This window comes from Xiphophorus hellerii, chromosome 7, assembly GCF_003331165.1.
Source record: "Xiphophorus hellerii strain 12219 chromosome 7, Xiphophorus_hellerii-4.1, whole genome shotgun sequence".
Lineage (NCBI taxonomy): Eukaryota > Metazoa > Chordata > Actinopteri > Cyprinodontiformes > Poeciliidae > Xiphophorus > Xiphophorus hellerii.
The window spans coordinates 9,118,763-9,136,397 of NC_045678.1; the positions used below are offsets into that span (position 1 = coordinate 9,118,763).

General features: G+C 39.2%; 1 protein-coding gene across 2 annotated transcripts in view; it reads left to right on the forward strand.

Annotated features, from left to right (window-relative positions):
* The window catches only part of klf7b (Kruppel like factor 7b), an 86,613-nt gene that overhangs the window by 39,494 nt on the left and 29,484 nt on the right, over positions 1 to 17,635 (forward strand). For both annotated transcript variants that reach the window (XM_032567204.1, XM_032567203.1), the window contains one exon: positions 13,478 to 14,120. In XM_032567204.1, coding sequence (XP_032423095.1) covers positions 13,478 to 14,120 — 643 coding nt within the window. The remainder of the gene's footprint in view (positions 1 to 13,477; positions 14,121 to 17,635) is intronic.

Genomic DNA, 17,635 nt, shown 5'->3' on the forward strand with positions numbered 1-17,635 from the left:
ACCTCTTTTTTTTATTGAAGCCTCCTCCTGCTTTTCAAATCAGGCCTCCCAGGACTCTCCGTTTTATCACGCTGTGTTTTCAATCAGCGCAGAGTGAGAGGAGAGCTGAACGCACTGGGAGCGCGCACACACACACACACACACACCCAGAGACACACAGGTGTTCAAAACAACAGTCACCTCTGTCACTGTCACATCACTGTACTTTGTCTTCTTCTGTGTTGCTGTCACTTATAACAAAATGATATATACGCTGTTTCTGTCTGTTAGAGGAACCTGTTGACTCGGCTTGGTTATATGATGGCACTTATTTATCTCTCTTAGGTTAATGAAGTTATATTACGTGATGTTAGGGCTATTTTTTAGTATTTTTTAGCTTGAGTGATTGTAACCTTTTTGTTGACAAAAGAATGGCCTTTTTTTCCCCCTGACAAAAACTACATTGAGATTCTCCTATCTTGCACTGTCACAGAAATGTTTGCAATTTTGACCAATTAGTGTAAATGAGAAGAAAATACTTAAGGGAATGTATTTTAGTCATTTGGAAAAAGGGAGTCTGATGTTGTTTGAAACAACAAATATGGCTTTTTATTTGTTTTCCAAATCCACATCAACCTTTAAATCCATTTAGCTAAATATCTTACTGTGTTATAGTAATTTGAAGCCGGTAGATAATAACCTTATGTGGGTAAAAACATGCTGACGATGGCTGAATTGTGCTTGTGTTTAAAACACTGAATGCATTGAAACAGTCCAGCTGTCTTTCTGTCTTCCCAAGTTGAATGCTGGGAATTGTAGGCCACATCCTGTTTGTTCTTTAATCCTGGGTACATGATTTGAAAACACGCCAGGTCCATCAGTGATCTCAGCAGATCCATGATGTGTAGCGAGTAGACGGGTTTGTGTTCTTTTCTCTGAACTTTGGTCTGAGAGTGGCTTATGATGACCAAAGGTCACTACATTTTAGCTAAAGAAAAATTCAAATGTGTTGTCAAAATGAGCACTTTGTGGGTCTAAGCATTGAGATTTTGAGCGCATTTTGTGAAACCTCAAATATTGTCTTTAACTTACTGTATGTGCACGTCATTCATGTCGCAATATTTTTTTGTAGTAAAGTGAAGGGTGTAAAATGTACCTTGTGCTACTGCCACCGAAGTACGTTACATTTTGCACTAATATCACGGCAAAATGTTAAAAATGACAGGACCTAGGTGAATTAATCAAAAAATAGGTCACGCTGACCTTCCGTTGGAGCCACTTCAAGCATTTGCAGTGCAAAAGTGAGTGAATCTTCATCAGTCCAGACAGATCAACCAAACAGCATCATGTGATATTTATAAAACTTATTCTGAAGTCATTGCTTCCATATGTCCACTTTACTACAAATCAATCAAGACCAAACAATGTTTATGTTCAGAACTCTTGTTATGTGAATCATTTTACTAATTTCAAAGACATGTGTAAGCTTGTGAAATTTCGTGACGTTTTATCAAGACTGAACTGTTAAAAAAGCTTTAATTACTTTGATGTTATAAGTTATGAGCTCAAATTTCTTAGCTTAGGGGTTTTTCTGTTTCATCAACTGTTTCAGCAGATAATGAGAGGACTGACTCAACTTTCATAAAGTTTCGTATGAAACACAATATATATATTTGGTGAAATCCGACTTGGGGACTAACGTAGAATGCTCTGCTTTAGTTTTTCTTTGCAAAAGAAGTCAGTAGGCACTTAGCCATCTTTGTTTATTGCTGGGTTTAGTTGAAATCATTAAAAATCATCACTGTTTAAACAGTCATTCCCAGCTACAATATGTCCTAAAAATTGTGACATAATCAAGAGTTTTCTTCAATTTGGTGGCCAGAACTGATTGGGATTTTGTACGACTGCCAGTCTTATTATTATTATTATTATTATTATTATTATTATTATTATTATTATTATTATTTCACACGGTCCTAGTGATAAGAATGAAACTGATGCCTCATATTAAAGACTCCCAGGTGTTTCTTATCAAAAGAGCACAAGTCTGCCAGGATTTAATTGGGTTTGTTGCTGAACGTTAAAGAATAGCCAACAGGTTGAAGCACTTAAGCAGTGATGAAGAAGGTGAAATTGTAAACTGCAGGGCTTCAGTTTTATCTTTCACTGGTTTTGGAAGCAGAGACCAGCCAGTTAGCAGAGGCAGCTTGAGATGGTCGCTGTCCAGTAGGAATAATCCAGCCTGGAAAGCCTTGGGACGGCTACAGTGCAGGCATGAGGCTGGAGCCGTCCAGAATGGCAGCCGTCCATGAGCCTGCAGAAGTTCAGGCTTATCATCCATGCCGTTTTATTTCCACAACACGGCAAAAGGCATTTTCCCGCCCTACTCCCTTTGGGTCTGTGTCTCATTTCCATGACGTGGGACACAATGAGACGTGTGTGAAACAGAGGCAGGCGGGCAACGGTGTGCTTCACAGATGTAAGACCCTATAGAAAACCTTTGTGGTGGACCTCAGCATCAGTGATAATCCTGGGCCTATCTCCCGGTACCACTCTTAGAACCCAGAACTGTCCATACGCCTGACTTGAATCAAGCTAGCCAGGTCCTGAATGCCTGTTAGTGGAAACTTGAAGAGGTAAAAATGATGAGCACATCATAGAAACCCGTTTTTAAAAATGGCTGAATTTGTATTAAGATTGTTTAGTGTTGGAAATCTGTCCGTTGTAATAAATAACTATTCTGTTAACAGTTACTTTAACACCAGTCTGAAATCCATCGCATGGTAGGATGAGGACAAAAGTGAGATGGATTAGGATTGGAAAATGATGCAAATCTCAATACACCGGCAGCAATCCAATATTTTACAGGTAAATTAGAAGCAACCGAATATTTCATGTGATTCATTTTATTTTTATACCCATTTCCCTCCTGGTCACTGCTATCATTCAATAGAATAAGATTCGATTGCAATACAATCGGTTTGGGTGAAGCAACAGAATGGTAATGCGCTTTGCGAATGAATTAGAGTAAGGATAAAAAGGACTTGTATTATAATCCCAGGAAAAATGAAAATGAAAAAAATCTACCATGCAACACATATATATCTAAATGACTGCAGAAAGTGCTTTTTAAAAAGATTAACACTAAAGAAGTTATTTGACTGCTCACAGTCAGCTCTTCCTTATTACTGATGAATTGAAACGTTTCATGGTTGTAAATTTTAAAACAAATAAATCCAAAAATAATGGCAGAAAAGTTTATATAATACATTATTTTTTTTAAATTGCCATCCACTTTGTGTCATCAAAATAACACTACTGTATACTGCTGCCTTTTCTTTAGCTCACTCTAATTGTTTTGACTGTCCAGTCACTCGCTTTGCATGAAGCTTTGCGTTCTCCTTGGTCTCTCCCCTTGTGCCTGTTCTCCTTCTCACTCACTGAAGAAGCAAGGAAGCTTGTGTTGCCATTAGGTTTCTGTCACTAGTGTTAAAAAGCTGGTCGATACTTTAAGTTTATATACGGTTGTCATAAATCTTAGCTTATTCACAAATACAAGTTTCAGCTTAACTGAACAGATTTTAAGATGAAATATTTTAAGATTTAATTTTAAAACTTTATTAAATCAGTTCCATTATTGTGTAAGCACATGTCTGTGAATTGGTTTATCTTTCCTAAAACATGAAACTTTAACACTCAGGAAGTGTCATAACAAATATTATTTCAACTAAAGTAGAAGTTGTAGCGGATGTTGTTCGTTTTGATTCTGAATACCATTTTGTGGAATTCACTTTTGTTAATTTTGTTCCCAATGTTTTTGAATATAAAATGAACCAACAAAATGTCACAACAGGCAACTGGTTCACACCCAATATAACAACCAATGATTCAGCTAATATCCTATAATCTATACTTTGGTTAGCATCTATCCGCTGTATTGCTTTTTATCCTTACTTGATCGGTTGACTTATAGGAGTTAGCGAGTTTAGTCAAAGAACAAAAATAAATGAGAACAGAGTAAAATATGAAATGTTCTGATAATAATATGCACTTGAGTTAAGAGATTTAAGCCTTTCTATGACCACTTATAATGCACCCTCGATTAAGAAAATGGCATATGAATAAATAGTAGATGGAAGTAGTGAGGGATAAAACTCAATTAGACGTGCAAAACAGAAATATGAATTGGCAAAGGCGCAATTTGACCACAAATTGGCAACAAAAAGGGAAAGTTAAAGGACAAAATATTTATATTTTCCACCTTTTAACTCTATAGTCATCAAGAACAAAATATTTTGTTGTCAGGAAGCCTAATAAGTGTCAGAAGTATGCCGACGCTTTAGGTTTAAGTTGTCGTTATCGCACTGAGCGCCAGCGTCTTCACAAGCAGCTTCTGTAAGAAGCTCCAGACTCGCATTCGCCGAAGCCAGCTGCTCGCTGCTGCCAGTGGCTTCTGTTTGATTTTTTTTTTTTTTTTTTTACACGCTCTCGAACACGAGGCATCTCATATTCACACACATCAGTTAAAAGTCATTATGCTCTTCTCACTCTTACAAACATACGCACCCTCTGTGTACACAACCGCATCAGCGAATTAACTGAATAAAGAGACTCGTTTTTGCTTTTTCTTTTGAGTGGCTAATTAGCCATCAGAGCCCCCTCTGTATGGAGAGAGCAAGATCCATCAAGAGGTACAGCTTCAAAGAGCAGATTATGGAAGCCAAAGCACTTTAATTATGACCTATTTGAACAAAAAAGGCAAAGATAAAAACATAATTTGAAGCTAAAAGCTGCATGGGGGGAGTTGAGGGGGCTGCATAAACAAATTCTAATACAGAAAGATAAAAAGAGAGAAGCAAAATAAAGGACTGGAGTGAATGAGATGAGAAGCGTAGAAGGAGGCTTTCTTCACTAGTAGGAGTTTGTGTACGCTATTAGAAACATCCAGTAGAGGTTTAACGAAAAGTTGTTGGCCCCCCTGATCTTATGATGCCGTTCGGTTCTAAGATTTGATTAAAATTATTTTTTTATTTTATTTTAGCTTTTATTATGCTGATCATTAACAAACTAATGAATTGAAAAAAGTTACCAGTTTTGTATATTTAGATGCACATTTAATCTTTGAAGGTTATTATGGGTTTCTTCGATACCTTAGGCTTACTTAGGTTTCTCTATGGAGTCACTTGATGAATTTAACCTCTTAGATTATTTTGCCAGAGATTTTTCTAATAATGACGAGTTCTCGCAACGTTAAAAGCACAACGTTGTGCTTTTAACGGCGACACACAGCATGGCGGTAAACCAGGGCACCATATACAGTGAGTTTTAGTACTCACAGCAGCCGTCCTGGCTTTGATTTCTGCCAAAAATCAAAAAATCACACATTTCCTAAAGTCACTTATGTCTCCCATAGCACTATCCAATTGCTTTGATTTTGATGTAAGCTATTGTGATGAGCTCTGGATAGGAATTTGAATTATTTATTGCTCGAAACTCTGTTGTATCTACGTTTGAAACTCTTATTTTGAAGTTGGAAAGGAAGTATCTTATCAGCTGTGTTGACAAGTTGGCTAGCTTGAGAGCACTGCTACACAAACACAGAGGAAGCCGCTTCCACTTTTATGTTGTTTGACAACACATTCTTTCCTCTGAAGGCAAAAGAAATGGTGACAGAAATGTAAAAATGAAATAAAAACGTTGTAGACACTGTGACTGTCACAATTGCCGGTATTTATGCTAAAGTTAGCATCTGCTCTGAAGCTTTGGACTGATGCTAAAGTGAGGCGCCACTTTAATCAGCACTTGAATGTTCTGCAAATTCTTTAAATCACAGTTTGTGAAACCTTAGTCTGTGCTTACACAGAAAATAAAAAGTTTTTCATTAAAAAAAATAACAAATTTCTAAAATCTTGTCTGTTTCTTGTGAACCTTACATTGCGTCTCGTGTCCTGAACAGGAGTTTTCTTTTCACGCCTGGTTATGCTTAGATCCATCTTTATGCTAACTTTAGATGAACTGCAATGCAACATTACTCAGCGGTGCAATAGTCCAATAGTCAACACTAATTCTCTGTATTTCAAGAAAGTGGGAATTTTAACTCTTTGAGTATGTCTTAACATATGCTGTATATCCATTTTTTTTAAACATAGCATATCCATAAATGAAGGACTGCCGGTTTCTGTTGCGTACCATTCGCCACTTGTTGAGAAGAATCTTTTTTGAGCGACTTTTCTTAGCGTTTTCACTTTTTCAGAGCTTGTAAACTTTCTTGCACTTGAATAAAACAGACCTGTCACAGTCAGGCAGTTAGTGGATTATGAATGATTCAATATTGTGTTGTTCTTGTTTCTTTCCCAGCAAATTATTGTGAGGATGATTAAGAAAATACATAGTTATGAATAAGAGTATGTCAAATATTTTCCTCAACAGTGTTTTGCTGAAAACTGTGACGTCTCTGAATCTAAACATTGGGATATATTTCTAGAGAGTGCGGAGAATTAATCCATTCTCCGTGCCGAGTCGTTGATGTACGACATTGAAGAAAAGTCAGTGAGTTGAATTCATGAATTCCATTTATGAATACCAAAATACAGCCGGTCCATTTCTCATGCTGCCTTTAGGTGCTAGCAGGACAAAATGGCAACAAGCAACACTTGGCAACTTCCTTTGTAACTTCCTGCGTTCCCTATTGTGTCATTTCCTTTAACCCGAGCTCTCGGTTGCATTTCCTAACATGCCATTTCCTTTAGCTTAGCAACTAGCTAAAAGAGACAGAAGGAAAACACAGAATTATTTATTCTCAACAAGAGACTGGGTACTAAACTGGGTAGGTGTGAGGACATACAGGTAATACTGGTTCTGTGCGACCAAAGACCCCCAACATGCACCAGGTCTGTGCTTAACTCAAACATTTGGTTTTATGTGTTTAAAAAGCAACTCCTCATAAAATTTGTTCTTGCAAACAAATGAATCCTTCCCCAAACAAAGACTTTGTAAAAAATAAGTAAATAAATAAACACTGCTAATTGAGTTTAATATGATACTGCTCATGTTAATAACTGGGGTGTTTTTACAGACTGGCTGAATCCATTTTCAAGCTGTTTAATGTTGTGTTGCTCAAGCAGCATTTATGTGGCAATAACCACATGTGAAGTCGACACTTAACAGGAAGCGTCACTTTGCAGAATCATGTAAATGGCTTAATTTCATCATTGTCCTAATGGCAATGTTGGTAATAGTCACATAACAGACTGCATGTAAACACAGACGGTCCCCCCCAGCCCCCGTCTTCCTGCTGGACCCACTTCAGTCTGTTTGTGGAGCTCTGTCCTCGATCATCCTTTGTCTGTCAAAAGCTCTTAGCGCTTCCATCCAGAACCCTGTGCTCTCTGCATTCATTATTAATAGACCTCAGCAGGCCAAAGACACACACACACACACACACTGAGCGTCCACGTCACTGGCAGCTATTTTAGATAAATATTAAATCAAACACGCACATGTAGAGAACGGAAAGAGATGCAGCAAGAGATGATAGAATACCTCTATTTTCAAATACCGCTGCTCTTTATCGGGTTAAATATGATGCGTCCTGTTTCTGAACGCATCAATTTACTTTGATTTATATCTAAATGTACCGCAGAATGCATGACTTGGAAATGCATGCAGCTGACTTCAACACTAACCCAGAACAGTGTAGACCATTACCTGCAAATTGTCTATACCCACTTGTCCTTTGCAGGGTCACATGGGGGCTTGGTGTTTATCTCTAGCAGTCATTAGGCAAGAGGTGGGGTACACAGTGGACCAGTGCATCACTGGGCAACACAGAGACACACAGGACATTCACGCATCACACACACTCGCACCAAGTTAGAGCGACCGATTAATGTTGTTGGATTGTGGGAGGAAGCCGGAGTACCCAGAGAGAACCCACACAAACTCTGTATAGGAAGAACACAGAATCTTTTCAAGCATTGGAAAAATACAGCTATGGAACTGATCTATAATGAAATATGTTGTTTCATTATATAGCTTGCTTTTAAAGCTTTTAAATGTTGCTTTAAAAGCAACATTTAAAGGTATGTTGCTTTGTATTTTTAAAGCCATGTTTTACTGAATATTATATCTATTTTTTAATTAGTGTCTAAGAAATGTTGAAATATGGAAAAGTAGCAACATAGTCACAAGTTGAAAATAGGCTCAAGGTTGTGGGATATAATTTTCAACTATATGCATGAGTTGTATAAGATATATATTTCTTATATTGTAAAATACAATACAATGTGGTAGTTAAGCCTGTAATAAATTGATGTTCATTAAAGTCAAGCTGCTCAAATATACACTTGACTATCAATTTGAGTATTTTTACATTGTGTGGCTTATAACGCCTTTGCACCTTCTGCTTTTGAGAACATGTCACATGCACATCGGCAATACCGGAGCTTCGACCTTCCAGTCCAGTATTTGTTTCACTACGTCGAACAAAAACCAGAGGAACAGAGCGAGTCGCAGCAAAACCTGCTTAATTCGTGTGTACACAGTGTTTCCTTTTTGTAAACTTGGCTTCCAGTTTGAGTGGCCTTTGCCACTGAGGCAGTCTGGAAGGTTTATGGTTTTGTTCTAAAGGAGTTTTGTTCAGTTTTTATAGTCAGTAAATCGGTTTTCAGTGTTTTCATCCAAAGTGTTGAAATCCACTTTCTGCCCATATGTGACTGAAGACGTGTGTGTGTGTGTGTGTGTGTTTTTTGACTTGACCTTTCTCCATATGTTATGGGACAGAACAGGAGGTGAGCCGTACACATGCTATCAGTCTAAGCTGTTGGCCAGCAGCTACACACACGCACACACACACACATGCACATATCGGTGTAACCTCATCCATATGTTGCTATATAATATTTGAATGCCTACTTCTCAAAATAATGTAAACTCTTACCTTAATCTTCATCTTAACCCTCACAGAACCATTTTAACGGATGTAATCTCAACAAAACCTCTAAAACACACACACAGACACACACAGACACACAAGCTCTGCATGTCATTGTTACCTGATATTCACAGTGTGTAGGAGAAACAGACGAAGGAGAAGGTCATACGCGTGATGTCAGAGTCGATCCTTTCACCGCCGTCTATGGGTTTGATTTGATCTCTCTCTCTCTTCACGCCCCCTCAGGCTCTTTCTATCCTCTGCCTCAGCTCACCCTCCCCCCAAACTCCCAAGCATCGTTCAGGCCCCTGTCCGGACACACAAAGGTGTTTCTATTCTTGTTTTCAATTCGGAGTTAAAACGAAGGTACAATATTCTTTGAGAAGTCACTCAGAGGGTAATTAAAAATGTACAGAACTCAAATGGGTTCAGGACTTATAAAGGAGATCTGCAGCAATTTTTGACACTTTCCCACACTCTAACAAAAAAAAAGAACCTCAGTTGTCTAGAAATATTTTGCATATGATCAGTAAGAAGCAGTCACCGAAATCATGCAAATGTTTTTTTTTTTGTTTGTTTGTTTTTTAGGTTAATTTGGGTACCACGTCGACTGCACAATATACCAACTCATGATCATCTTGATACCAATGTGTGCAAAATCACAATCCCACAATGAGTGCAATGTTACAAGCTCCATGCACTCATGCTCTGCATACAATATAATAAAATATATATTTGGCCAGTTTGTTGGTGTTTTCCTGCCCTTGATGCCCACATCCGATACATATTCAGGTTCATACATGAAGAAAAGTAGGGTTTGGGATTTCCTGTTTCTCTTTTTATGATTCTGAAAAGCTACTAGAAGAAAGCATCAGTTTGGGTCAATGGCAACCCATGTTTTAATCACAGTATTCCACAGTGACGTCAAAATTGCACATTTTCTTGATACCATGGAGCCCTGGTAAATACTGCAGTTCATGTGGCATTGTAAAGTTTATGTTTTTAGCAACTAAACAATGAAGCCAGATGTTAAGTTTGTTGTTGAAAAGACACAGTGCACAAGATTCAGCGAGGACCTCCAAATTTAAGACAGGATTTTGCACATTTTTCATACATTTATATTTAGGTAAACACTAAGAAGAATGCATGATTTATTTTTATTTTTTATTTTTTTTACTTTATTGAGGAGTGAAGAAATGATGCAATTTGCTTTGGGGAAGCTGTATACCAATAGAGCATAACTGGAGACGATGGCTATTGAAAATGAGTAAGTAAACAAATAAAGGGGACTGTTTTTCATTAACATGTAAAATAACTAAATACAAGGAAATTACAGTCTGACCACTTTCAGATTGCTGCTTAAATCTCCAACAATCTCATTTGGCTTTGTCGTTTATTGTAAATCCCCACCAGCGCATAAAGGTGCTGCTTTGACTCCCACCTTGTCTTGTTTAACTTGTTTAACCAGATAATCTGACAGCTAATTAATCATCTCCTGTTGGACTCCGAGTCTTTTTCTTAGCAAACAATCTCATATGAAGACAAGCACAATAGCATCATATTGCATACTTGACTAGATATTGTACAACAGCCAGAGATTAATGAAAGAAACACAAATGCTCACAAAGCAAAGCAACTATCTGGACAAAAAGGCCAAGCAGGCTCTCTTTGCGCCCCTTAGTATTCATTTTCCAAAAGACATTGTTACATGCACCCTTATCATCGTTCACATATCCTCGTGAGCCAGTGTCCACTGCTAAGGAATATCTTTTGATTTACATTCATATGCAAATGAGCATCCTTAAGAAATGCGGAGAAAGGGGAGGGAAAAAAAGAAATTCAGCTTATCGTCAGTCGACAGACGTGAACATGAAATATGTTGGTTTGTCTCATCAATAAAGCCCAGCAGAGCAAAGCTGCAAAACTGAATAGACGGAGCCATGCGGCTGCAGCCGAAGAAGAGAAAATGCAGGAAAAATGTTGGTGTGGCAGCTGTTTGAGCGACCCGTGCAGAAAGAGCCAGGGCATCAGTGCAAAAAACCCTCGGCTGCCAGTGGCCTTCGGCCAAAGACGAGGTTCACTTTCCAAGAGGGCACAAAGAAGGAAGTGGTGACACAAGCAGAGATTCGAGGCTTTAGGAAAGTACTGAGTTGACTGCGATGTGGACTGTTTGACCTAAGCAAATAGAGAAACAACTGAGAAACGTTAGACTAATATGAGCTTATAACAAAATGAAAGTAATTGTTCTGCAGGGGTAAGAAAACAAGAGTTAACCAGTGATGCCACTTAATACAAGGGACTGGGAAGTCTTTCAGAAAATAACTCTGCAGCTGTGTGATCAGAATTTCCCTTCAATGTGTTCAATAAAAAAAAAATTACAGTGTGAAAAATAACAGTACAGCATTTGAGCAAAGTTTGGCACCAGGCTAATTTTATGAACTGAATGGCTGAATGTTAGCTGCCAAGCTGCAGGAACGTCCAGCTATGTTTAGAAATATCACCAAGAAGATACAAATGTCACTAAGAGTCTGCTGTACAAAGACAAAAGTACAGCAGACTCTGACTTGTGGGTTTGCACGTCTGTCTGTTCCTTCAGCTGCACATAATCCATCATGCTTTTTGTTGGAGGAACGTTAGCGGTAGAAAGTTTAAGATATTTCGCCTGTTTTAGGATTTATTAACATGAACCGAGGAGGAGGACATGTTTCAGGATAGGGATGAAAACAATTGAATTGAAAAGAACATCGACCTTTTAGAAACATTTCAGGTGGGATTTGCTGAAAGCCTTATTAGTGGTTTATGGCGTTGCATGGATTCTGGGGATTGTTGCCGTCATCTAGCCTACAGCAGTCTTTATTCCTGGTAGTTTTCAGTTAAATGTAGCACGTTTTTATCTGTAGAAAGCATAATATAATATTGTCGACGTAGTTATGTTATTGAGGTACACTGAATGTGATGCAAGTAAAAATACTGAAAGGTATGGACAACTTACATACTCATTCCTTATGTGTTTATAAAAATGAACTCATTTTCCAGCAATCATTGTTTTTGCTTCCATTGCCTCCAATTAGGATTGCAGCTATTATTATTATATCATAACATAAGAATCAGGTTAGCTCTGTGTGAAACATCTCTGTAAGCTTTACCTCCATCTCTTAAACTTGGTATACTAAATAATTGTGTCTCCTGACAGACAGAAATATGTTACTAGCAAATTTTGAAGACAAATATACCCACGCCGACAAAACCCATTCTGCAAAAAAAGCACACAAAAAATGATGCATCTTGTCAAAAAATCTGAGAATTAAAACACCATTGATCGCATATTAGTTGATTAGAATATGTAGATTTCTCTAATCTCAGTGTGGAGTAATCAGATTGAATCATAAGCTATGAATCAGACATCACCGTGGTATGAATGTATATAAATATTTACATACTGTTTTCTTTCAGTGGAAATTATGTGTGGATGCCACATACTGTATATAGTGTATTAGCAATGGAAAATCCAATACAGTTGCTTCTGCCCAATAACTATCTTTTTGTTTGTTTCTGTCTTTTTTTGCCTTGTGGCAACGCCTGGGCTCTGTGGCCGTAGGCAGAAAGCCATTTTGCCAGAATCATCAAACACTGGGATTGGTTGTAGATGTTGACAATAAAATACAATAAAAATCAAAGCAGAAACAATCCTGAAACAAACAGTTCCTTGTACAACTCAGGAGTGCCATTGACTGACGGCACAAAATACAAAAAAAAAACAACATTTTAAGTCTTGAGAGGCAAACGCAGGCTTGGGGTTGTAAAATTGAGTTAGTCACTGGAAGGTTTCTTGGCTCCGATTCCTTGAGGTAATGACTCAGGTGCCCTTGATGAAAGGCGCTGGAGGGTCAGCAGACCAACAACTGTGGTGATTCTGCTACAAGTGTAGCAGAAAAAAAAAAGTTCTTGTAGATGGATAAATAAAAGAAAAAACTCTCATATTTCTTTATTTTTTTCTCATTATCTCCTTCTCTTTCTTTGCTTTTCTTTTTTTCTTATTATTCTTTGTCTTCACCTGTCACCTCACTTCCTCTATCTCTCCATATAACTTCCACGGCTGGTTGATTTGGCTGAGCAGAAAGAAACAGGCAAGGCCTCCACAGTTCAGGGCTCCAGAGAGCTTGCCAGGCAGCGGCAATCAATCACAGAGTAAATCCCTCCTCTCGCAGGACTGCCGTGTGCCAGGTGACATGGTCAGCAGCTGCAGAGAAATAGAACGCCTACAGCCGATATCCAAGTTAAATTAGACTGGCAGACCAGTGAGTATGCAGATGTATGGAGAGATTGTGTGAGGCAAGGCTTTCTTGACGTTTGGAAACTGTTATCGTAATGTAAAAGGTCGTGTGGATGAAGGTTTAGGTGGATGTTTGGTTGGAAAGTCTCTGGGCCTTTCACCCAACGTTCAGATGCCTAACCAGTTATGGGGACGTGTGTGAAACCCTGTTGAGTCTGAAGGAAGTTGAATGAAAATGGGATAACAGGTTAAGAAAAATGTGGTTTTGACTTTGGTGTCCCTTTTCCTTGCAGACATGTCTAGAGTTGGAGAGGTATCTACAGACGGAGCCCAAGAGACTCTCGGAGCTCTTTGACGAGGAGTTGGACTGTCTCCTAACACCAGCCTTCATGCAAGGCGGCGACAGCGATGAAGACCTGATGGACCCGCTCCTGCCCAGCCTCCCCGACCAGCCGAGCCCACCGCCGTTGCTCGTAACCCTCCCCAAGGTTCAGGCCAAAATCCTTCAGGTGGCCAGTCCAAACAAGGGTCAGGCGATAGCCGGAACCGACACAAAGGAGCAAGTTCTCGGAGGAGTCAGCGCCGCGCAGCTCAGCGCCGCCGTCACGTCCCTGACGCCGCCGTCGTCGCCGGAGCTCGGCCGTCACCTCTTTAAGCCCACACAGACGCTCACGGCCACGGCGGATGGCACGTTGACGCTTAAGCTGGTGGCGAAGAAGGTGGGACTAGGGGCGACCAAGGTGGTGGCGGCACGTGCGTTGCCTTCCCCGCCGAGCCGAGGAGGAGCGCTGAGTGACGGCGAGCAGGGAGGCGGTGGAAGTCTGGGAGGAGATATTCCTGAGAACAAGAAGAGAGTCCACAGGTGCCAGTTTAATGGCTGCAGGAAGGTTTACACCAAGAGCTCCCATCTGAAGGCACATCAGAGGACCCACACAGGTAAAAGGCTGCATGTTTTCTTAAAAGCAACATGCCCTAAAAAAGCTGATAATTATTCTGCTTAAACCATATAAGTTTTTATTAACACCTAAGGCGAGTTTTATTTTCTATGCCTACATTTGTTCCTATTGACCGTTAGAGACGTATTTTAGCCAGTTTTACTTAAAAGTCTTTAAAGATTTGGGGAAATGTTTCCAAATTTCTAGTTGTTTTGCTTGGTTGCGCGTTACTCAAATGGAGAATTTGTCCGTCACATGTCAACAGCGCAAAGCATTTAGAGCTGTTGAATATGACTTGCTGGTGTTGGTGTTAATGGTGTGGTGGGTGTTGGTTTTTTTTGGCTCACTCTGGGAACCTTTTGTAATCGTTGAGCATCATTTGAACACCAGAGTGTTGCTGATGTTCATGAATCCTGCCTTTATGACTACAGATTACCCGTCCTCTGATGGCTACTTTCTGCTGGACAATGCGCTATTTCACAAAACTTGAATCATCTCAAACTTTTTTTTTTTTTATCAATATAATGAGTTCACGCTTCTCCACAGTCACTGGATTAATAGAGCTCTTTTGGGATATTTGGAATGAAAGAGTCACGTTATTGGCTTGCAGCTGATAAATAAGCAGCAACGGCGAGAGGCCAAGTCAAAATGGATCAAAATCTCTGGGAAATGGTTACCACACCTTGATGAAACTATTCTCGGAAGAATTAACAGGGAGTCCAACTTGTAAACAATCTAATAAACCTAATAAAGTGACTGGTGATTGTTGCTCCTATGGAGCACATCAAACATCTGTCGTTTGGCCTTGTTCTCTTTGATAAACATTGTCCTCAGAGGTGAAAACTTTCAAAGCAGACCACAGCAGACAGAGACAATGGCTTCATCAGACAAGGTGGTGAGGTCCGTGTGACTCAGTAGTCACTTCGTTAATGTGCTTGCCGCTCTGTGACCCGGCAGATGTACTGTACGTACACTTAAATCCATTCCAGTGTTGGAACCGCGGGATAAATCCATGGAAGAGTGGGTGTGGGGGTGGAACACCAGATGTTTGAGCCTCTTACAGAGATTTAGATCACGCTTCTTCTCACATGATCCTCCAGGAGTATTTATCTCCATTTTAATACGGCAGCTACCGGGTCAAAAGGTGACGCGTCAGTAATTACCTGATGATTGATATGCTGGCACTAAATGACGGTACCAAATCAGCCATGTTGGAGCGACTCTGACGTGCAGCTCTAGCTCCTGCTGCTGCTGCTGCCCCCTCAGTGACCCTCAGACAGAGCACAGACAGGGCTAATGTGTGCAGGGCAGGAAGCCACCGGCTCCTAGGATGAGGAGAGGAGCTCTGGTACAAGAAAGACGCACAAGAGAGGTGACTGACGGGGGATAACTCAAAGTACAAGAATAGAAATAAAGGTTGTATTTCTCTCAATTACCTCTCCTAGTCATTAATTGCTAGAAAAATGTTAATATATCTCGTAGTGTCAGATTCCAGTTATCTCCATTCAGTCACTAAGTTTGTTTTTGACAGGAAATGAGACAGAAACATTTCCTATCAGAAGATAACGCAATGTGAAAATAGAAATAGATTTTGAAAGAAAACCTGCATCTTTTTAAGTTTTAATAATGAAAAGTGTTTGTCTTTCGCAATAATCAGAGAAATAATCTTTATTGGCGTTATAGTTATCATACTCCTCATGTCTCTGAGGTGTGAAGGAGCCCAAACTTGAACTCTCTCCACAGGTTCTCCATCAGATTCAGGACCGGTGCTCTGACTATCAGTGCTACCTCGTCAGATTTTCCTGCCGTAGCACGGATAGATAGATAAGTCTATCTGTCTGTGCTACACGTCCAAAACTGCTACCGTGATGTTTACAAACAGAAAACTATAGCAGGTTGCGTTAATGTTAAATATATTGGATAACATTATTTGAGTGATGGGACTGAAGTGGAAGCTTAGGAGTTATGCTTAGCTTAGCATTGGAACAATTTATATACATGACAAAAGCACAAGAATACTCCTTCATCTGAATATCCTACCCATTTAAAATGAAAAGCTGTAGATGTTTGCACTAATCCTTTTACTAGAATATCCTACCTGTTAAAAAAAGGTTTTAAATACAAAGGTGTTTGTAAGAATAAAACAGTATCAGACAGGGGAAACAGGGTTTTATTGGAATTAAATTAAACACAGACAAATACAGATCACCGCAACTCTTTTTAGCGCATTAATACGTTGTATGGCAGACTTTATGAAATGCAGCGTAGCCACAATGTGTCCAAACTGCGCAGGTCACTGTGTTCCTGAAATGATAGGATATGATTAATATACACTAATATTACATGGCTATTACAGCTTCAATCCCACATAGTTTCGCTAACATCTACTTAGCAAAGTTTATTAATAAAAAAAGAGTGTAATTAAACTAAAATATTTTAAATTATAGGGACAAAATAGCCCACAAAACAACGTATTTTGTCCTGATTAACCGCCAATGACTTGTTTACAGTAGTAACGACTTTGCAGACGGCAAGCTAAAGCCATTGATAAGCTGCCTGTCATGTAAAGTAAATACATGAAGTAATACAGCAGCTTAATGAAAGCCAGGTATAAAATATATTAAATAAGGCTTACCGTAATCTTCGATGAAATAAAACACGTGAAACAAAACCTCCACAGGTAGGACGTATTTATGAGAAATCTGCTGAGTAAGCAGTATGTGACGTAGCATCAATGTGCGCATTACCACAAGGTAGGACGGCTTTACGGGTAGCACAGATAAACAGAACACTGGTCCAAAGTGTTTGTTTTTTTCAGGCAGTCCTTTCATTTTGTAGTTCAGCAGCTTCTAGATAAAAAAAGAAGATTTCATTGTGCTTTTCCACATCCAGTATGTGGATTATTTTTGGTAAAAGTGCATGTCTGAGTCCTGAATGGAGGCTTTTTAAAATTGGTTTTCCATATATGGTGTTGATCAAAGGCTTACATACACTCATCATACACTCATCCTTAGAATGTCAGTGTCTTTTATTAAAGCATTTGAGCTGTTCTTGTTTGGTGTGGAATGATAATAGATATAATCCTCTTAGCAGGTTGCAGTTGGACCAGATATTTGTGTTGCTACTATCAAATTCCTCGCACAAATCTTGCTGAAAATTCTACGTCTTTGCTGAGTTGGTGGAGCTCAGTGAAGCTGCTTGGTTTTCTAGTACGGACCAGCCTTTGGGGCGTAGACCTCCACATATTCAACGTTATTCTGTTTCATCCATTTCTAAACCGTCTTTGACGTGAGTTTTGGACAATGACCCCAAACACACAACTAAACTGGTTGTCGATGGTTAAAGCTGCTACATAACATTCAGCATTTTAAACAAAGCATCCTTGAAAAACCAAACATTTATGACACTCTTGCTAAAAACGAGTGTATCTACACTTCTGCCTTTTTTGTTGTTGTTTGTTTACTGTACTATTAACCAGTAACATGCTGGTTCTCAGCTACCCACTGGTCTGTTTTC